Below are 22,274 nucleotides of genomic sequence, written 5' to 3'. Positions count from 1 at the left end.
TTTGGATATAGTTCATTTTATTCCTAGGATGTCTATTATCAGGTCCCTACTACTCTCTATATTTCCTATCAACTGGTAGTTGGATCTTGAGACTTGATCAGATTCAATTTTTGGTACTGAGTGATGCTTTGTACTTCTATGTATCTCACCACGAGATGAGGATGTGATGTTATGATTGATTAGTGAGTGCAGGTATTCTCAGCGGATCCGTCCATTACAATGGCTTAAAAACAAAACAAAAAAACAAGGCGGATATGGATGATTACTATCACCCCTGAAAATTCCCTAATTTCTCTTCCCAGGCAATTCTTACCCCAAAGCCAATCACTCTTCTGAAAAATTTTCCACCACTGATTATGTTATCCTGTTCTAGAACTGTATATTAATGGCATCATACAGATGCCACCCTGTATCTGGGTTCTTTCATTTATTCCGTTATTTTTATTGTATGAATAGGCCACAGCTTATTTATCCGTTTTCCCAAGAAGGATACTTATCCATATTCCGGTAGCCAAAGGTCACAGGGGGCGGGACTTAGCTTCCATTGGATCCTAACGCGTTCCCCTTCTTTTCTCCGCCGCATCCCATCTCTCCGCGTCTTGCCTCCTGCAGCTGGGAAGCCAGAGCGCTCCCAGTTGGCAGCCTAGTTTGTGGAATAGATTTGACTGACAGCCAAGATCCCCAGAGATCAGTGCCCTCCGGACTCCGAGTCGGCCTCGCCCATTTTACGAAGTTCTCAAAATCTAGCAAGTGTCCAACCCTCGCTTGCGCGAACTGGGAGAATTGGGTGTACCCTTAAAAATTAGTTTAAGATGTCATCCTTTTATGATAGGAACCCTCCCCTCTGGCCAGATATGAGACTGGAACGTTGGCCCGTTGCTCTCGCGTTTTGAACTGTCCCTTCCAGGGCGCCGTCCCCTTCCCGATACGCTAAGCGCTGCTCGAGCGCACGGGACTTCCGGGAGGTCTAGGAAGTCGCTTCGCTCTCTGGCAGGAGGCGGGGTTCTTCCCTCACGCCGCGAAAGAAACCTGCGGGTGTAGACCGGCATCCTGGGACTGGGGGAGTGGACCGGGGAGGGGCGGGTCGGTCCCGGGGCTGCTGATCTGGACGAGTGTCCTCCGACGCTGCGGCTGTCTGACCGACAGGTGGCCATTCATTCCAGTGCAGGAGCGAGAGCCCCTTCGGGGGGCTCTTTCGAACGGTGCCCAAGCCCGAAGGAGCGCCGCCCTGCGCTTAGCCTGGGCTGCTGCCGACTTTCTCCGAGCGGAGGGCGTCCCCCTTCCACCCTGCGGCTCCGGTTTTCGCTGCCATGGCTTTTCCCCATCGGCTGGACGCCCCAGAGCTACCTGACTTCTCCATGCTCAAGAGACTGGCCCGAGACCAGCTCATCTATCTGCTGGAGCAGGTCAGTGCCCGCCACGCCTGGGGGCCTTTTCCGCATCAACAGTTTAGCGCTCGCTGGGCGCGTTGTTCTTTCTTGCGGAGTCCCCTTGGTCTGGGTCCAGGCCCTTGGTATTGTCCTTGGAGTTTCTATAGCAGGTCCAGAAATGAAGCATTTAGGGAGGAAAACCAGAGGGCAGTAAGAGCTGCTTGGGACCTGACGGACAGTTCATGAAAGTCACTCGTTTTTCCTAGAGGCAAGGGAGACCAGTCGTGCCCCGCATCACCGGGGATGGAGAGATGGTTAAGACATCTTCGTCGTTAGGGATTTACTCTAGTAGGAGCCCTGTGAAGCGCAAATTAACCACATAGCTGATATCACGTGGTAAACGGGTGACAGCTAGAGTGTCAGAAGCATTCAGAACGAGCAGCCATTTCTAGTTGGAGTGGTCAGGAGATTCAAGGATTCTAGCATTGTGAGGAATAAGCCTATTCTCCTTGGAAATGGAGGACCGTGTTCCAGGCAGATAGACTGGTTGGTAGGAGCAAAGTTGAGGAATCAGGGAAGGACAAGGCATTTACAGGGAAGAGAGCAATCAGAAATTATGCAGTAGACTTTAGGACCCAGTGAAGATTTTCTTTCCGCCCTTAACTGCGTGAAGCAATGCTTGAAGATGGCTCATAGCCATGTGTGGAGTGGGGTAACATGGGCAACAAGAGAAACGCTAGCTGGGAGACCATTGATGAGGCAAAATTGGTGACAGTGGGAATGAAGGGAAGTGATGGTTTTTCAGTCGGGGCGGAAGAAGACTCAAAGATCTACTGATTGTTCATGAAGGTGGAGAGAGAAGCAAAGCTGAGTTTGAGATTTTTATCTTGTCTTACTTGGAAAATAAGGTTGTTGCTATAGTGGTAATGGGTTACATGCTTATTTATTTGTTTAATGTCCATGTTCCCCACTAGATTAGAAGGTCCTTGAGGACATCTGTTTTGTTCAACACTGTCTCCAGTGAGTCCGTAGTGAAGAATCAAGCAATGGCATGTGCTTAATAAATGTATATATTTATATATATGTGTTGAGTGACAGGCCTTAACCTTGGAAAGAAGGTGAAATAATTTTCCACTGGTACAGGAAATGAGAAGACAGACGGGGTGAATATATAAAGAAATGTCCAGTGTGGATATAGACAATGAATAAGGTGCTGGAGTAGATGATATGGTGCCCCCCACACTCCCAACTCGGTCTGTGCTTTTATTAAGTGGATGGCTGGACAGGCTCTCAGCTGAGGGAGCGTGTGGGACCTGTGAGTGACCCAAGATACTGTGTCCTTCAGCTCCCGGGGAAAAAAGACTTGTTCATTGAGGCAGATCTCATGAGCCCTTTGGATCGTATCGCCAATGTCTCCATCTTGAAGGTACCTGCCCCTCTTCCCAGTGGACTCTGGCCCCTCTTTCCTCATTGAGCAGTTTTGCTTTTGATGAGCAGTACAAATTACCAAAGAGTGACTACCCTACTAGTGAATACAGAGTGGCTGAATCGGGTGGATGAAGGGGGATCGATGCTGTTGTTTGGACTGTTTTTGAATTGTTTGATCTCGGTTTTTTGTTATTTTTTTCTGTTGCCAGCGTGAGGAAAGTTCGGTGGGATGGTTGTCAGGGAGGCAGTTTGATTCCTAGAAAGTACCACGAACAGGAGCCCTTACTGCAGTCCCCTTTGTGTCATGCTTTGGGTTTCAAGCACTTACACCCTTGGCCTTGTTGGCTTCTCTCTGTAGCAACACGAAGTAGACAAGCTGTACAAGGTGGAGAACAAGCCAGCCGTCAGCTCCAGTGAACAGTGAGTGTCTGGGAGAGTCCGTCCGGGCCCCAGGCTGGAGGAGGGCCCCGCACGTCTGCCCCCGGTCCGGCCTTGGCTGGAGCCTGGCGCCATGTTTGCGCTCTGGTTCATCTCCCTTCACTTCTACCAACTCACGCCTAGGTCATGCCGTGGCCTCGTGACTGGTCTCCCTTTCGGCACTTTCTCCCTCCCTTGTTCTCGTCTCTCTCTAATCCAGTCTGCCGTCGCTAAGCCAGACCGATTAATCGTCCAAAAATATTTCCACTACGCTCCTCACAGGAACCTCCAAGGCTCCCCTTACTTGCCGAGTGAAGTCCAGATTGACCATCACAGATTCCAAGGCTGTCTGCAGCGCGGCTCATGCTGCCTTTCCAGCCTCGTCTGTCACTTGTCCCCTCAAGCCTCTACTTGACACACACGCACACGCACACGCACACATGCCACCCAGCTGTGCCTTTGCCCCCTGCCCCGGGCCACTCCATTCACCGCGTGCAGTTCTCTCCTGCCCTCACTGCTCCTGCGAAAACCACCCAGCCTTCAGAGCCCGGTGCCACCTGCTCCATGAAGCTCTGGGTCGCCCTTCCACTCCTGGGGGCTTTTCTCCTCCTCCGCATTTCCCTGGTGTTTAGTATCTGTCCTGTTCACCTGGCACTCGGTCGCATGCAGCCTGTTGTCTGGCCTAGGTTTTTATTTTGTTTGTTTTTCTCCCGTAAGTAACACTTATCCTCCTTTAGAGGAAAATACCCCAATTTGAAAAGCACTATACTTTCTTGTGTTATTTTTTAACACTTGATTATTGATATACTCCATACATACGTGCATCTCATTTTGCCCAGTAGATTGTAAATTATGGGAGAGCAGGAGCCCCTGGCGCCCCCCCCACCCCCACCCCGAGTGCCGGTGTAGCTGTCGTACGGAAGGGAGTAGGCCAGGGGAGCCTGGCCGAGCTTTGGCTCGGCTGAGATCGGTAGGCCCGGCAAGACGAGCAGATGGTGAGAGGGTTCACGTTTCAGTTTCTCCCAAGCTGCCCTCACCGCCTCCATGACTTTCCCTCACTGCGGCTTTCTGGTTCTTTTCCCTTTCTCTCCCGCAGGTTGTGCTTCTTGGTCAGACCGCGCATCAAGAACATGCGATACGTTGCCAGTGAGTGTGTCATGGTGCTGCGTGTAGCTCACACCTGGGAAGGAGTGGCCGAGATTAAGGGCCTGGGCCGTGAGGACCCTTTAAAAGAAAAGATGGTTCGAGGGCCGCCTGGGTGGCGCATTCGGTTAAGCGTCTGACTTCGGCTCAGGTGGTGATCGTGTGTTCCATGGGTTTGAGCCCCATGTCGGGCTTCGGGCTGACAGTGCGGAGCCTGCTCGGGATTCTCTCTCCCTCTCTGTCTCTTTGCCCCTCCCCCACTTGCCCTGTCTCTCTCTGTCTCTGTCTAAATAAATAAGCTTAAAAAAAAAACCCCACTTTAAAAAGAAAAGATGTTTCGACTTGGCCGTACCACTTGTAGAGGCTTTCCGCTTCCTTGCTTCTAGTCTAACAAATGGCCCGCGGCCTTCTGGATTGCGTTCCCTGTGTCTGTAGGTCTCGTCAATGCTGACAAGTTGGCTGGCCGAACTCGGAAATACAAAGTGATCTTCAGCCCTCAGAAGGTCAGTCTGGGTGCTGGTGGGAATAGGAGAAGGTAGATCGAGATGGAAGGCTGGGAAGGGGCCGGGGCCCAATAGCCGTATCTCCTGCGAAGCAAACTATGTGACCGAACAAATACCCGTCCTGGTCTTGTCATTGACATGGTCCTTACCGTTTAGCGGAGGGTCTGTCATCAAACTGCCCCAGTGAAGGACTGTGGAATTGTGAGAGGTGGCCTCTACGTAGACTTCTTGTGAAGTAGAACCTGCTGTGTATCCCGTCTCACACAAATTTCTGTACAGTAAGGTGCACTGTATTATGGTTTCAGTGACTTTCTTCTTCTATCCCTTCAATAATAAATACAATAAATCATTACCCTCCCCCCCCCCCCCCCCGGTACCCCCCGTCATGCTCATCCAAGGCATGTGGCCAGCTGCCTCCGGGTTACTAGAACTATACCGATATACTTTGGAAAAGCCTTTTCTTACACGAGAAAGGAACCTTAGAGACCATTGAACTCCACCCCAGCTTTGAGCAGCAGAGGGAAGTAAGGCCCACGGTCCCGCAGGAGTTAGCACGACCAGGCTAGGTCCCTTCCATCCTTTTTAGCTCAGTACCTGTGGCGTTTGGTGACCTGCCGTGGGTCCTCCGTTCCCTGAGTCCGTCCAACTCCACTCTCACCGCCACGTCAGCAAGGTGCATCATGGGTACATCCTCCGTCTTACTGATGAGAAGGAATGATGTACCAGGTCTTTGCACTGCCTGCCCTAGGCCTATAAAGCTGAACCAAATAGTGCATGTCGCATGTAGAGCAGATGGAAATTAAGGCTGAAAGGACAGGGGTTTATTCTTTTTCAATTTTCCCCCAAAAACTAGAGAAAATGGAAGCGGTAGCTAAGACTAATAAAGCCAGAGTGGCTGTGAATCCTTGCTTAGCTCTGGTTAACTGTGTGATCTTGGATGGGGTTTCTCAGTGCTCTGTGTTCCAGTTTTCTCATCTATGAGATGGAGTTGATAGTAATACTTACCTCTCTTTTTTATAACAGGGCTGAGCATTTTCACTTTTTGTTATTTTAATTTCAGTATAGTTAACATACAGCGTAATTAGTTTTCGGTGTGTAAGGCAGTGAGTCACCAGTTCCATACATCACCCTGTGCTCGTCGCAAGCGCCCTCCTTACTCCCCATCACCCGTTCCCCCCATCCCCCCACGCACCTCCCATCTGATGACCGGCAGCGTGTCGTCTGTAGTTAAGAGTGTTTCTCGGTTCATGTCTCTCTCTCTTTTGTTTTCCCTTTGCTCATTCGTTTGTTAAATTCCACAAGTGAGGGGCGCCTGGGTGGCTCAGTCGGGTAAGCGTCCGACTCTTGATTTCAGCTCAGGTCTTGATCCCCTGGTTGTGAGATTGAGCCCCACATCGGGCTCTGCACTGACAGTGTGGAGCCTGCTTGGGATTCTCTCTCTGTCTCTGTCTGCCCCTCCCGGGTGCGCGCTCTCTCTGTCTCTCTCTCTCTCTCTCTCAAAATAAATAAATAAACTTAAAAAAATTCCACATATGATTGAAATCAGATATTTGTCTTTCTTTGACCGACTTATTTCTCTTAGCGTTAACACTTCTTAGATCCATCCGTGTCATTGCAAATGGCAAGTAAGTTACCTCGCTTGATTTAAATGGCTTTCAACTTTTGTTGTGAAATCACAGGCTTATATTGTTTTCTTATGTGAAAGGAAGAAGAAGAAAGAGTCAATGATCTTCCATTGAAGATCATTTGAAAATTTGTAGAAGAGTCTTAACGGCTGTTTATTCTGTTTAGAAATACAAATATTTCAAGTATAACATCATTACCAGGGCAAGAAATTATTGACTATGATAACTGTTCGGAGTTACAGGTTACTTTTTAATGTTACTAAAGGAGCTGTGGCAGTAAATTCCAGTTTTTGGAGTCTTACAAAACCCCTTTTTTCAAAGTGTACTTCCAAGGACAGATTTGTTTAAATGGGATAGTTGGTAATAGTTTGGGTAATGGGTAAAGTTGGTAATAGTTTCAAATAATCCTACAAGCCTCCCTCTTACACAGGAAAACAAAATCGGTATTTCAGTGAATCTTCTCCATCTCACATCCTAACTAATCAGGTTCTTTGACCGAATTTTCTGTCACTGAACCACCTCTTTCTCAGTAGCCATAGCAAAGAGGTTATCTCTCTCTCTTCCCGAGACTCCTCTTCTTAATTATGAAGATTGGCAGTTGTCGATCTGGGCTCTGGAACTCTCAGCCCTAAAAGTAGGCCTACAGTTTCAGTTTTACTGACAGAAATGAGTGAGGGATGGGGCACCTGGCTGTCTCTGTCCATAGAGCACATGACTCTTGATCTCGGGGTTGTGAGTTCAAGCCCCACATTGGGTGTAGAGCCTCCTTTATTTTTTATTTTTCTTAAAAATTTTTTTCTAATGTTTATTTTTGAGAGAGAGAGAGAGGGCGAGAATGGGGGAGGGGCAGAGAGAAAAGGAGACACAGGATCCAAAGTAGGCTCCAAGCTCTGAGCTATCAGCACAGGGCCCCACGCGGGGCTCAAACTCAGTAACTGCTTCAAGATCATGACTTGAGCCGAAAACAGTCGTTTAACCAACTGAGCCACCCAGGTGCCCCAGAGCCTACTTTAAAAAAAAAAAAAGAAAGAAAGGGACACCTGGGTGGCTCCGTCGGTTAGGCCTCCAATTCTTGGTTTCGGTTCAGGTCACGGTCTTGCAGTAAGTGAGTTCGAGCCCCACGTCGGTCTCTGCACTGACGTTGTGCAGCCTGCTTGGGACTCTCTCTCTTCTCTCTCTGTCCTTCCCCTGCTCTCTCTCAAAATAAATAAGCATTTTTTTAAAAAAGAAAAAGAAATAAGTGAGGGATGAATAGGATTTTTCTGTGTAAAGTAAAATAAGGAACACGTAACATTAATCTTCCACATCTTGTAGAGTCAGTCTAGGATTGTGAGAGGTAATCCTTATAAAACGCTAAGGACAATGCCTAGCACGTGTAAAATGCTTAATGTACATTGGTACCATCATCGTCAGTATCAGATGATATGCTTCACTGTTCTCCTCGTTGCCTCTAATTATTTTGCCTTCTTCCCACTGGTCTCAAAGGAGGAAGTGACTCTGGCCTCTTCCCCTCCCTGATCAGCTGGTTCACCTGTGTTCTTAGCCCTGCATCCATGCTCCTTCTCTACCCTCTTGCTTTGTTAGGTAGACCTTTCTCTGTCTTCAACCATGTCTGCCACTTTTTTTTTTTTTTTCTCTACTTTTTTTTAGCGTTTATTTTTGAGAGAGAGACAAAGTGCAAGCAGGGGAGGGGCAGAGAGAGAGGGAGACACAGAATCCGAAGCAGGCTCCAGGCTCCGAGCTGTCAGCACAGGGCCCGACGTGGGGCTCGAACCCACGGACCGCCAGATCACGACCTTAGCCGAAGTCGGACGCTTCACCGACTGAGCCCCCCAGGTGCCCCCGTGTCTGTGTCTTCTAGATGATCCTCCCTGTTTCGTGTCTTCTCCCTGTCAGGGGCTCTGCCTCCTGTTGTGTCCATACTTCTGTGAAGAGGTCTTGCCGCCGCTGCTCCCGCACCCTCACGCCCACCTCGGTCTTTAAGCCGAGTCCTCCCAGGGCTCTGTTGTCAAATCCAGTGATGCCTGGTTCACGCGCGTCCTAATGTCTCCAGCACTGACACTGTTGCCCATTCTTCCTGAGACTCTGACCGTCCTGCCTTTAGAGGTGCTGCGTCCCCTGCTCCCCCCTCCATGCCATCCTTGTCTTCTCTCCAGGTCTCGCACGGTGCGCCCTTTTAATTTCGGTGTTCCCTACAATCCTCCCCGTAGCTCTCGTGCCCCTCCCTGTTCTCTTCTCTCGTACACACCACTTACTTTAAACACCCTGTGCCGTTGACTCCCGGGCTGGATCCCCAGACCCCTCTCAGTGACTCCAGGGGTCCCCTGGACATGCGCTGACCAGCCTCTCCATGCCACCACCCCTTTCCTCCGAGGCGCGGTCGCGCCCTCCCTCGCACGTCTGTCTTCGGGACTCACCCTTCGGTGACAGCTGAAATACCTTCTCCTTGGTGCAGTTTTCCAGTTTCTCGGGGAGAGAGGAGCACTGGACTGAATACATAAATAAAGGGGATGAGAGGGAAACAAAGCCCTGGGCCAGACGGTCCCAGTGGTCCTCCCTGGCCGTCCGAGTCCACGTTCCCTTGTGGGTGCTGGGTTCAGTAGGTATTGTCCTCAGCAGCGACGGTGGAGCTCCAGAGACGGAAGCGCAGAGAAGGCGGCGGTCACCAGCCACTGCCTCTTGTCTTTCAGTTTCACGCGTGTGAGATGGTGCTGGAGGAAGAGGGAGTCTATGGAGGTGAGAGAAGGCCACTGTGAGTGGAAACGGGGAGCACGAAGAAGGGAATGATCGCTGGCTCCCCGTGTCTGCCTGTGGGCCTGGGAGGAGGGGAGGCTCCCGACGAGGGGGGGCCGGAGAGGGCCCTAAAGGGAGGGCCGAAGGGGATGCCAGGTGCCGCCGTTCCTACCTTCCGAGACTCCTTCCCACAGGGAGAGCGCGCCCTCCATTCCGCTTGCCTCTGCATCCGGCACAGTGCTCCCCGTGCTCCTGGCTGGAACTCCGAACTCCGCCAGTGCCGGGACCCGGGGGCCTCCTCGGCCTCCTGTGGTTGCTCCCTCCCTCCCCCCTCCCCCTCACCGCGCAGGCTGCTCCCTCCTTTCCTCCTGCCTTGGGCACTTCACACATGCTGTTCCCGTTGCCTAGAATATTCTCCACCCTCAGCTTTTTTTTTTTCCATACCCAAATTTTACTCAAATTCTAAGCTTAAATGTCGCTTGTCTTTCCTCTGCCCCGGCACCCCTATACTCTTCCATGCCCCCTATAGTTGAGGTTCGATCCCTGAACGTTTGTGCTCCTGGATTCCTCTTCTAGCTCCGTGGGGCACAGCCGTGATGAGATGTGTCTGGTGCGTTTCCGCTAGATTGAGGTTCTCTCGCGGAAGATGGGGAGCTTGTCCGTTCCGTTCACCACAGTACCCCCAGTGCCCCAGTGCCTGCGCCTGCGTGGCTTCCTGTCAGTGTTTGTCCACTAGGGAGTGAGGTTTCCTCAGCACTTTTGTTGGTGCCCTAACGCACACACACCCCCTACCACGTGGCGTGGCTGTGGCCTACGGGTCTCCTTTTGTTATCGGACCGTGAACTTCAGGGCACAGACTCTGTCTTAAACTTATCCTTGGGTGTCCCGTGCTTCGTGTCATGCTGGGCATGTGGCAGGTGCTCCGATATTTCGGCATGACTGGGGACCGACCTTCTCAGCGCGGAGCCCCGTGCCTTCGGCAGGGAGACTCACGGCGTCTGTACCCGCAGATGTGAGCTGTGACGAATGGGCCTTTTCTCTGCTACCTCTTGATGTGGATCTGTTGAGCATGGAGCTCCCAGAATTTTTCAGGGACTACTTCCTGGTAAGTGCAGGGTCCTTGGGTCTTGGCATTGACAGGTGGGGACAAACATGGAGTCCAGTGGGCTACAGTGGGCCGGAAATACTGATGGAACCTTCCTCCAACTCGAGATACTGGTTTCTAGATCAAATGCTACTGGTTGATGTCCGCAGGACTTGCTCTGGGGCCAATCAGAATGAAAGCTTTCAAGCAGTCCCCACACCCTGCCTTCCTGCCCTAGCCCCTCTCCAGATGGGTCTGCTGGCTTGGCCCATATCTTTGTGGCCCATATGGCCCCTGCAGGAGGGAGATCAGCGTTGGATCAACACCGTGGCGCAGGCCTTACACCTCCTCAGCACTCTGTACGGACCCTTCCCTAACTGCTACGGAATTGGCAGATGTGCCAAGGTGGGCACTGGCAGCAATCTTGTCCCGATAGCCCCCATTCCACCCGTTCTCTACCCACCAAGGACTGCCCATGGGCATGTGTGATAAGAGGTATATTCTTTAGCTTGCTTTTCTTGTTCTGGAATAGATCCTCAGAGAGGAGGACTTGTGTGGCTAACAGAAAGGCCAGGGCCAGGGCCTCAGGGGTAACACTCCTACATGTCTTCTTTGGGGCCAAGGACACGCCTCTATGGGCATGGGGAGGGGTAAGGGGTGGGAACAGGTGCGGGTGCAGGAGTTCGTATTGTTGACAATCAGTTTCCCTCCTGGGGTCAAATAGAGGTGTCATGTGGAAAAGAGGGCTTCAGTAGGTGCGGGCTGTCACAGGGACCTGGACACAAGACTGGGAATTTCCTGGTCCCTGGCAGATGTCGTATGAATTGTGGAGGACACTGGAAGAGGAGGAGGATGGCGAAACCAAGGGCCGAAGGCCAGAAATTGGACACATCTTCCTACTGGACAGAGGTACGTTATACTCAGCACTCCCGTTGTCTTTGGACCCTCGGAGACGTGAGGATGTGGCGAATGTGGCGGCCCAGATGGGATCCTCGGGTTGGGGCTGTGAATGCCATTGTTGATGGGGAGCGTGGCGCTTGGGCCCTCTGGAGGCACGGGAGCTGACGCGGAGTGAACTGGGTAGACGTATAGGTCCGGGAGGACCCTCATGGGTGGGGATCTCATTTCAGACGTGGACTTTGTGACGGCACTTTGCTCCCAGGTGGTTTACGAGGGCCTGGTGGATGACACGTTCCGCATCAAGTGTGGTGAGCGGCGTCCCGGCAAGATGGAGGTGGTGCTCGGCGGCCGGGGCCTCTTGCGTGGGGCAGGGCTGGTGGGAGAGCCCCAGACTCAGAGCTGACTGCTAGCTTCCAGATAGTTCAGGGACTTTTAATGGCAGTTCAGGAAAGGGTAGGAGAAAGAAGGCCTCAGCGGAGGTCCTCATAGCTGCTCCCTCTGCTCTCAAAGGGAGTGTCGATTTTGGCCCAGAAGTCACATCCTCTGACAGGAGCTTAAAGGTGCTACTCAATGCCGAGGACAAGGTGAGGGGATGGGAGCTGGCTGTGGGCTTGCCCGGGGCGTGGGCCCCGGCTCTGGGAGGGGAGGCTGAGCCTGTGGGAGAGGGATTCCCCACCGGGAGCGAGCACACCCCGAGCACGGAGCTGGTATTTGACACACACTTAGGAGATCAGCTCAGCTTTCTCCGTGATCTTGCTAGAACAGCTGGGCGCTGCTCTCGTGCGCTCATCACACTGCTCAGGGAGGAGGCGCTGGTTAGGTGTCTCTCTGGTAAGTCGTTGCCGTCTTGTTCCCCTTGCAGGTGTTTAATGAGATTCGTAATGAACACTTCTCCAACGTCTTTGGCTTTTTGAGCCAGAAGGCCCGGAACTTACAGGCTCAGTATGACGTGAGGCTCTAGGCCGGGGGTCCTCTGTTCTGTTTCCCCAGTGGCTTCCCAAGGCTGCTGCCCTTCGGCTCCCTTCTGATACGACGACAGCCCCCTGTCTTTCCTCTTGCATCGGGGGGATCCGGGGGAGGGGGGTGGCTGCTCACGTCTGAGGGCCGGGAGAGGCTGACGTTAGGGGATCTTCCGCCAGCGCCGGAGAGGCATGGACATCAAGCAGATGAAGAACTTCGTGTCCCAGGAGCTCAAGGGACTGAAACAGGAGCACCGCCTGCTGAGCGTCCGTAGGTTTCATGAGGGGAGGGCAAAGGGATGCCTCAGAGATCTCTCCCAAGAGAGGAGCTCTCTGTTCACCCAGCACACAGTGATCTTGCTTGGTCTGACGTGGGAAGAGGGGCTTCTGCATTTTGCCTTAAGAAGTTTTGTTTGTTCGTTCGTTTGTTTTGTATACTTCTATAGGTTTAACGGCAGTAACGATTACAACGTTAGATAATTTTATTACATAGTTGAAGCGCCAGGTATCATTCTAACTAATTTATACGCACTCTCTCACGTAATCACGTAACTGTCTCCAACATGGCCAGTAAGAAGTTTTTATTCTTCTGGACATAAAGGCACATCCTTCTAGAACCAGGAGTACGTCAGCTCGCTTTTTGTCCTATCTGTAGATATCGGGGCCTGTGAATCCATCATGAAGAAGAAGACCAAACAGGACTTCCAGGAGCTCATCAAGACCGAGCACGGTAGCGGCGGTGGTCCTGCTGGGCTCCTGCCCCTGCTGAGGCTTCCCTTCCTCCCAGCCCCGTCCCACCCAGCAGAAATGCCTTCTGGCTCCTTTCGGCCGATGCTGGCTGTGGGGAGTGCTGCTCCCTGCTAGAAGTCCTGGGGGTCCTTAACCCACCCCAAGGATGGAGAAAGATGGGGAGATAGACACCTGTTAGCACAGGTGGCAACCCCCCCCCCCCCCCGCTACCTTTCCCCCCACCCCAGCCCCGTAACAGGCTCCCCTGTGTTTACTCACAGCGCTGCTGGAGGGCTTCAACATCCGGGAGAGCACCAGCTACATTGAAGAACACATAGACCGGCAGGTGAGCAGGTGGCCGGGGTTCCGGGAACGGTGTTTCGCGGTGGGGTTGGCCTCCAGCGGGCGGAAGGGAAAGAACGTATGTCCTGAAACTTGAACTGTCTTTGACTCTTTCTTCCCGTGTAGGTGTCGCCTATAGAGAGCCTTCGCCTCATGTGCCTTTTGTCCATCACTGAGAATGGTGAGCCCCTGGAACCGAAGACACCAGATTGCAAAACTGTACCTTAGGGATGGCAGAAATCATTTTGAAGGACGGAGACGAATGTCCTAGCAGACTGAACGTTTCCCAGTAATTTGGATTCTTTCCCCCCGTAAAATAAAGCAGTTTTTGTTCTGAGTGAGACACCCCAGGTCCTAATTTATCATCCCGACCCTAAGCAGGACCACAGCCAAGCCCCCAGCACAGGCCCCATCACATCGTAGGACCGCAGAGGCTTAGGGCAGAGTGGCATTTATTCCGTCTGGCCTCCTGCCTTCAACGAGGTTTCCTAATGAAGATACAGTCCAGGAAAAGGGGACAGCCTCTTGGAATTGCACAAACATTTCCAAAAGCTCAGATCCTGCGACCTTTTGTGGCAGACCTTTTAACCTGCTTATGCAGCCTCTTCGCCTGCTTTTTTTTCAGCGGGAAGTATAGTTGGCACACGATGTCCCGTTAGTTTCAGGTGTGCGGCACCGTGCGCGTGACGCTGGGCTCCCCACAAGGGCAGCTACCGCTTGTCACCACACAGCGCTGTTACAGTGCCAGTGACTATTCCCCGTGCTGTGCCATTCTTCCCCGTGACTTACTCATCCGCGGCCGGAGGCACCTTCCACTCCCGTCACCCTTTACGGCAACTCGTGTGTACGGCGGAAGCCGTCCAGGTGGGGACTAGTCTTCAAGGCTGCTTTCCGCCCCAAGGAGTGGTCGGCTTATTCTACATCTCCTTTGACTATCAGAGTCGCAAGCCCATTCTCCCTACCTCCCTGGAGGAAAGCATGGCAGGCTGCACTTTTGGACTTCATCTGAACATCTGTCCTATTCCTCAGTAGCGGTAAAGTGATTCGCAGTAGCGCTGGCCCAACGGCAGGAAGAAACGCGCAGGAGCCCCTCCCCCTCCTGCCGCATCCCTCCGCCACCCCCACTGGGAGCAGCCGGCCTCCCCTCGTCCCTCCCTCGGCGCCTTGGCGGCTCAGGCAGGACTCTGCCTTCGAACTCTCAGATCCAGGCTCTGTCTCTCACTGAACAAACTTAAATTTAAGAGTCAGTTTAGAATCGGCTGGATAGGATGCAAGGTTAACATTTACCGATTCCTTTCCTCCTGATTAAGGGTTTTTTTGGCAGCAAGAGGATGGGTGGGTGGGTGGGTGGGTGGTCTGACTGTAGATTTCAGGACACTTCAGCTGGTGTTTGCAGGAGCCTGTCTCCTCTTCCTTACCAGGTTTGATTCCCAAGGATTACCGATCTCTGAAAACACAGTATCTGCAGGTAAGGCCAGGAGAATGCACTCGGGGGAACTTGGTGGAGGGAGGTCATGGGACGTTCCTAAAAGACACAGAAGAAATGGCCCCTTTCCTGTCTGTGTCCCCATTTTGTTCCCCGTCTGCCTCCCTCTTAGAGCGTCTCAGGACGGTCACCTTTCAGCACGTGGAGACCCTCCCATGCCCTTGTCTCTCCCACTCTCGGTTCTCTTGGTGGATGGCCAGTGCTGGGAGAACTAGGGCCATAGAGCTGAGTTCTCACCCCTGGGACTCTCCCTCACTTCTAGGTCTTTCTCCAGTCTTGCCTCATCTGTGAAGCCCTTCCCACCACCCTTACATCAGTGGCCTTCTCTGTTCTCTCTCAGTTCTGTGCTTTTTTTTTTCTTTTTTGTTTGCTGTTTGGTTATTTCTTCAGGGCACAGAATACATGACCCTTCTGTCCCTCACCTCCATATCACCCGATGTGATACGGTGTGGCGGGTGCTCAGTAAGTGGCTGAATTGCATTTTCTTCAGAGCTATGGCCCCGAGCACCTGCTCACCTTCTCCAATCTGCGGCGAGCGGGGCTCCTGACGGAGCAGGCCCCCGGGGACACCCTCACGGCCGTGGAGAGTAAAGTGAGCAAGCTGGTGACGGACAAGGCTGCAGGTGAGCACGGGGCACGGGCAGCCCCTTCCTTGGCCCGAGTCCCCTCTTCTCACAACAGGCAGAGCACCCCGGGAGGGAGAGAATGAGCTGGGGAAGGAGAACGGGATTCTTCACTCTCACGGTCATTACCGCTGCTTCCGCCGCGAGCAGGCTCCACGTATTGTCCACTTACTGAGTACTAAGACCTTTAGGTAACAGTTTGTCAATCCTCACAAAGTAAGTTCATAATCTCCATTTTATAGATAAGGCAACAGGCTTAGAGAGGTTATGGGACTTGTTCAACGTCCCTCAATAAGTCAGATTTGAGCCCAGGTCAGTTTGACTCCAAGGCCCACACACTTAGCCAGTAAGCGAGGTTCACCCTGCGGATTGCGCTTAGTAGATAGTTGGCACCCTGTAGGAGGAGGGAGACCGTGCTGGGGAGAAGGGTGGTGATGTCTTGATCGGGTCTAGGGAATTCTAGGTGAGTGGCTTTGAGGAGAGTCTTGAGACGTGAGCGGTCCCGCCGTTTGCCATTTCCTGAGTGCTTTCACCTGTGGCGATGTCATGACCCTGTAGACCTTAAATGAAATCCAGCACAGATTTCCTTCCCAGGGAAGATTACTGATGCCTTCAGTTCTCTGGCCAAGAGGAGCAATTTTCGTGCCATCAGTAAGAAGCTGAATTTGGTACGTAGGATCAGGACAGACGGGGCAGCCGTGGGTCCGGTCCTTTGTGGAGTGCTTTGAATTCACACAAACCTCTCTGTTGTTTTGTTCTTACAAAGATCCTTCTGTTCGGTAGCGTTACAGCATGAGCTTAATTTAATAATGAGACAAGCAAGGCACAGGGCACTGGGGTGGCTCAGTCGGTTAAGCGTCTGACTTCAGCTCAGGTCATGATCTCACAGTTCGTGAGTTCGAGCCCCGTGTCGGGCTGTGTACTGACAGCTCAGAGCCTGGAGCCTGCTTCAGATTCTGTGTCTCCGTCTCTCGCTCTCTGCCCTTCGCCCGCTCCCACTCTGTGTGTGTTTCTCTTTATCTCAAAAAGAAACATTGAAAAAATTAAAAAGTAACGAGACAAGACACAAAGATTCATTTACTTCATAAACATGTAACAAGCACCCGCCAATGCCAGAGGATAGGCTGAGTGCCACGTCAGTGACAGACCTGTCCCATGTCACCAAGAAATCAGCAAAGGGGCATCTTTCTTTTCAGCCCTTCACAGGCAACGTGGGGAGCTCATTCAAGGGAATCAGTGGATACTGAACAAAAGCTTTAATCTTTGGTTATGGAGTCTTTTTTCTTTTTTTTAATAGGGATTTTGCCAGTTTTGCCTTTAGTTGAAATGAGAACTGTCTTGGGGGATATGCTACTTTTCCCTGCCTGCATAGAGGGCTGGAGGGATGAGTTGTCACACGCCTCACATAGTCCCCTTTACCCCTTAGATCCCACGCGTGGATGGCGAGTATGACCTGAAAGTGCCGCGGGACATGGCGTATGTCTTCAGTGGCGCTTACGTGCCCCTCAGCTGCCGAGTCATTGAGCAGGTGAGGACAGGCGACCCGCTCCCGTTCATACTCCGCGCTCTGCTTTCTCTGGCCGCCTGGCCTGTCCCGACTGTTAGCCGCCCCCGGAACTAACAAGAGAGGCGACGCTCGCCTGCCGCCTCCCTCCTTTCCCAGGCCTGACACTGTCTCGGGCTTGAAAGCGTCGCCCGTGCCCCCTCCCCGTCCCCCCCAGGTGCTGGAGCGGCGGAGCTGGCAGGGTCTGGACGAGGTGCTGAGGCTGCTCAACTGCAGCGAGCTGGCGTTCACAGGTGCGTGGCATTGACCGTGCGGGCGGGGCGGGCGCCGGCAGCGGGTGGGGGCGGGCACCGCGCCGCACGCGAGCGTCTGCTCTGATCTTCGCAGACATGACCAAGGAAGACAAGGCTTCCAGCGAGTCCTTGCGCCTCATCTTGGTGGTGTTCCTGGGTGGCTGCACGTTCTCTGAGATCTCAGCCCTCCGCTTCCTGGGCAGAGAGAAAGGTAAGAGGGAGCAGAAGGTGGGATGTGGGGGACAAGGGGCAGTGCTCAGGAAGGCTCCTCGACTGGCCCCGGCACCGCTCGCCGGTCTGGCTGTGGGCGGATAGCAGGGCGCCCTTTCCACCGAGTGCTGCAAGTCGTCGTGTTTGGGACCGGGGCGCCGATGCGTCTGTGTCTGATCCAGCCGGGACCGTGGACCCGAGGGCTTGACGTGGCTGGTGCTGGGGGCCCGCGACCTGCTCTTAGTCACGGACGCCGGTGCTTTTGACTCCATAGGGTACAGGTTCATTTTTCTGACCACGGCAGTCACAAACAGTGCTCGCCTCATGGAAGCCATGAGTGAGGTGAAAGCCTGACGTTCTCCCTGCCGCTGTCGACGTCTTCCCTGGACACGTTCCCGAGGGGATGCAGGAATTGGTCCCAGCTGCTAATGTAGTGTCCACCAACCACCCTACTCAGAGCCGGGGAGCGCGGAACTTGTGTGGGCTTTAGCAGAAAGTTACTTGAGCAGAGCGTTCACTTCCTGCCCCCAGGAAATTTCTTTTTTGTTGATGAAGTGCAGCTTGTGCTGAAAAGAGGGGGAGGGAGAGGTACCTTTTGCTAAATCCTGTTTGAGTATCATTGTAAATAAAACCTCTGCTCTCAGATGTCATGTTTAGTCCTTGCCATGCACTTCTGTCTGCTCCGTGGAGTACAGGGGCGCCTTCCACTGGGGGTTCGTGTGTTCTGTGGCCTGGACTGTGCAGGAGCTCTGGGGCCGGTCTGGTGCTCCCCGAAACTCACCCTGTACCAGAGTTTCCCCAACCCTAAAATGAGGGGGATGGATTAGATAGGTGATCAGTAAGCACCCTTCCAATTCTAAAAATCTGTAATTCATTATCCTTTCTTCCTTTTTCCTCCTTCCCTCCTCTCTCCATCTTCCTTCCTTCCTTCCTTCCTTCCTTCCTTCCTTTCTTTCCTTCTTTCCTTCCTTCCTTCCTTCCTTCCTTTTCCTTCCTTCCTTCCTTCCTTCCTTCCTTCTTTTCTTCTTTCTTTCTTTCTCTCTTTCTGTTCCTTCCTTCCTTCCTTCCTTCCTTCCTTCCTTCCTTCCTTTCCTTCCATAAAACTTCATCCAACGCAGGGCTCAGACTCATGACCCCAAGATCAAGAGTTGCGTGCTCCACCAACTGAGCCAGCCAGGCACTTCTTGTGATTCATTATCCTTTTAGAAAAAATGTGTCCGTTAACTGTTTTAACCTAAGAAGGCACTTCACTTTTAAGCATTTGTCTTTTATTACAGAATGAAAGCTCATGTCCTGTTAGAGCAGTATCAGGCATTGGCAAACGGTGCTCCTAAAAAGGTCAGCGGTGCTCCCCAATTGATGATTTTAGTGGCCTTTCTCTCCCTTGACCTTTTTTTTTTTTTTTAAAGGTTTATTTATTTACTTTGAGAGAGAGAGAGAGAGAGAGAGAGCACACACTTGTGAGCAGGGAAGAGAGAGAGAATCTCAAGCAGGCTCCCTGCTGTTAGTGCAGAGCCCGATGCGGGGCTTGATCTCATGTTGAGATCATGACCTGAACCGAAATCAAGAGTCAGACACTTAACCGACTGAGCCAGCCAGGCTCAGCATTTAAAAATTGTGAGCTGTAACCACATCTGTGAGCCTCTTTTCCGTCCTCCTCTAACTTAACCTCACTGATAACTGCCTTTCCTTTCTCCCGTTCAGCTTCCATGATGCTCTTTTGTTGTCCTCCTGTGGTCTCCTAGATTGTCCTTCTGTCTTCTTGGATTACATCTCTCTGCCTATCCCCTCTCCATCCTTTGTTGTCATCCACTTCCAGATCTCAAGCTTTCATCTTGCTGCTGAACTTGACATTAGTATTTCCAACTCACTGCTTCCATAGGCACTTTATGAGTGTGAACCTGTCCTCACTTTGAATCCCTACATCTGCTCCTTTTCCTGTAATCCTGTAATTGACATCCTCGTTGTCTACCCAAGTTTTGTTCAAGCAACAAATTTTATCCTAGACCCCAGATGCTTTCTTTTATCCCCCACATTCAGCTGGTCCCACTACCCGTTATTTCTTGGAAAAAAAAAATTGTTTTAACATTTATTTTTGAGAGAGTGTGTGAGCAGGGGAGGGACACAGAGAGAGAGAGAGACCTAGAATCAGAAGCAGGTGCTGAGCTGTCAGCATAGAGCCTGACGTGAGGCTGGAATTCACAAACCATGAGATGACCTGAGCCGAAGTCAGACACTTAATGGATTGAGCCACCAGGTGCCCCTCCATTATTTCTAAACGCTTGTGACTCATCTTTTCCTAACTGTCCCCATGGCAGAGATACTTAATATTTTTTGCCTGGGTTTTTGCAAGACTGTCCATTCCAGTGGCTCTCCTTCCTATTTGTCCCCCAATTCACAGTGCTGCCACTGTGGAAGAAAGATCTTGGAAGAAAGATCCAAATCTGTGTTGTTGGATCATCAAGACTATTCAAGACACAGAATGCTGTGTCAGTGCATATTCCAAGGAAAATGCATACCTCAGGTATCCAGCTAGAATTCTTACAGGGCCATGTCAAGCTAATGTACAAGATCAAAGACACTGCTGACAGGGCTGTTTGTATAAAGAATATGTGGTGGTAGGACAATGATTGTATGGCCAAGGGAAAAGACGGCGGCACCACACTTACGTTCTGGAACATAATTGTTCTAGAACAGTGCTGTCCAACAGAAATACATGATCCTGTAAAAGGGTCCTATTTAAACACAAATTACATGGTGTTTTACACGTGGGTATATACTCTGGTTATCTTCCAACGGTCCTATGACTTTGTTGGCTTCAGAATTACAGAGTAAAGGACATGATGGCAACATTTCCTTATCTCTGGGTACTTACAATGCTGGCCCCGGGAGCATGTCTGAAGATCACAAATTTTTGAAGCTTTCTGAATAAGTTTCAAGTTAATCAACAGAGAGTGCAAGTAAATTTAAAAAGTGGTATCTAGGGACACCTGGGTTTGCTCAGTGGGTTAAGCATCCGACCCTTGATTTTGGCTCAGGTCATGATCTCACTGTTGGTGAAATCAAGCCCAGCATTGGGTTCGGTGCTGGCAGCCAGGAGCCTACTTGGGATTCTCTGTCTCCTGTTGCCCTCTCTCTGCGTCTCCCCCACTCATGCACACTCTCTCAAAAATAAATAAATACACTTTTTTAAAAATGTGGTGTCAGGGTGCCTGGCTGGCTCAGTTAAGCGGCTGATTTCAGCTCAGGTCATGATCTCACAGTTCATGGGTTTGAGCCCCACATCAGGCTCTTTGCCGACAGCTCAGAGCCTGGAGCCTGCTTCAGATTCTGTGTTTCCCTCTCTCTCTGCCCCTTTCCCGCTCACGCTTTGTCGCTCTCTCTCAAAAATAAACATTAAAAAAAATTTTAAATGTGTCTGCGGTTCACTCCATGAACCATGTCAATGTCTGGTGTGCTGCTGACAAGTTAAAGGATGTTGAAAGCACCAATTAAATTCTGAAAGTGAGAGATACATGATCCTGCACACGAAGCAAACAAGCATCCATTACTTTTTTTTTTTTTAATTTTTTTTTAACGTTTATTTATTTTTGAGACAGAGAGAGACAGAGCATGAACAGGGGAGGGTCAGAGAGAGGGGGACACAGAATCTGAAACAGGCTCCAGGCTCTGAGCTGTCAGCACAGAGCCCGACGCGGGGCTCAAACTCACAGACCGCGAGATCGTGACCTGAGCCGAAGTCGGACGCTTAACCGACCGAGCCACCCAGGCGCCCCACCATTACTTTTTTCTTAATGGAAAAGCAAATGAAAAGGAGTCGTCAAAGTTATGGATGGCCAATAGACACAGGCACAATGTGCACTTTCATCTGTAATCCAGCAAGTGCGGATCAAATGAGGAAATGACACTCTCTACCCGTGAAATTAGCAGAGATTTAAAAGGACAGTAGGAGCTGTGGAGGGTGAGAGGAAGGTATGCTTCTGGGGAGGCTGCCATCATGGGAAGGGGAGTATTCAGTAGCTCCTCTGCTATGAATCAACTGTAAGAAAATAAAGCAAGATGCAAAGATTTATGTATGAAGACATTTATTTGTAAAAATTACAATCTAAATAACAGTTGTTAGCAAAACAGTTGAATTATGAGAACTTTCCAGCCATAATATCACGCAACTGTGAATCACTGAAAACCAAGCTATATATTAGCATTTACAGATGTATCATATGTTCAGCGAAAAAAGGGTTACAAAAGTGCTTTACTGTCCATTTTCAGGTTTTTTTTTTTGTTGTTATTTATTTTGAGAGAGAGACACACACACACACAGAGCAAGGGAGGGTGAGAGAGAGGGAGAGAGAATCCCAAGCAGGCCCTGCCCTGCCAGCACAGAGCCCAAGGTGGGGCTCGAACTCTCAACTGGGATCACAACCTGAGCCAAAATCAAGAGTCCAATGCTTAACCCATTGAACCACCCAGGCACCCCCGACTTTTGAGTTTAAAAATTTTTATACAACCATATAACCCCTGTTATTTGAAAGAACCACGCCCAGGCGATCTCCATTTGTGTGCCAATTACGTGACCTGGACAAGCCCCTCAAGCTTTCAGAGACCGTTCTCTCCTGCGTGAAATGGTGATGCGATAATACCAAACGGGGCGGTCGTGGAGATTAAATGGGACCACCGTCTAGAAAGGTGCCGGCCTGTGAGACGGGTGCAGCGTTCCTCCCCTTCCGCTGCAGGCCACGGCTCCCAGACGTGGGGAAGGCCGCCACCAAAGATCACCTCCAGGCTCGCCTTCTGGACGCGCTGGGAAACGAGTTAAAACGCGGAACGCGCTCCCCGTCCCCCGGCCCCCGGCGGTTCTCGCCCCTTCCCGGCGGCCTCCGGGCGGCGGCGCGCACTTCGAATCCAAACTGCGCCCGGACGGGGTG

At 51.5% G+C, this 22,274-nt stretch overlaps 1 protein-coding gene across 3 annotated transcripts; it reads left to right on the top strand.

Moving 5' to 3' along the window:
- Nucleotides 1-519: 519 nt before the first annotated feature.
- Nucleotides 520-17,999, top strand: VPS33B (VPS33B late endosome and lysosome associated). 3 transcript variants are annotated; one of them, XM_042940959.1, is made up of 24 exons: nt 520-1,035; nt 1,164-1,406; nt 2,716-2,796; nt 3,157-3,218; nt 4,312-4,361; nt 4,794-4,861; nt 9,177-9,222; nt 10,230-10,324; nt 10,604-10,708; nt 11,116-11,212; nt 11,434-11,511; nt 11,714-11,787; nt 12,066-12,152; nt 12,343-12,433; nt 12,818-12,892; nt 13,173-13,237; nt 13,360-13,414; nt 14,655-14,701; nt 15,210-15,342; nt 15,937-16,010; nt 16,769-16,870; nt 17,064-17,139; nt 17,234-17,350; nt 17,624-17,999. In XM_042940959.1, the coding sequence occupies exons 2-24, from the start codon at nt 1,311-1,313 to the stop codon at nt 17,701-17,703; spliced, it is 1,854 nt and encodes a 617-aa protein (XP_042796893.1). In that variant the 5' UTR covers nt 520-1,035; nt 1,164-1,310; the 3' UTR covers nt 17,704-17,999. The 3 variants fall into 3 exon arrangements, with proteins under 3 accessions (XP_042796893.1, XP_042796892.1, XP_042796894.1); XM_042940958.1 differs by lacking the exon at nt 520-1,035 and having other exon boundaries at nt 1,053-1,406; XM_042940960.1 differs by lacking the exons at nt 520-1,035; nt 2,716-2,796 and having other exon boundaries at nt 1,054-1,406.
- The last annotated feature ends 4,275 nt before the right edge of the window (nt 18,000-22,274 follow it).

The sequence above is a fragment of the Panthera leo genome, chromosome B3 (assembly GCF_018350215.1).
Source record: "Panthera leo isolate Ple1 chromosome B3, P.leo_Ple1_pat1.1, whole genome shotgun sequence".
In the NCBI taxonomy this organism is placed as follows: Eukaryota; Metazoa; Chordata; class Mammalia; order Carnivora; family Felidae; genus Panthera; species Panthera leo.
Note: the sequence above shows the minus strand (reverse complement) of the source record. Positions and strands in the feature narration are given on the sequence as shown.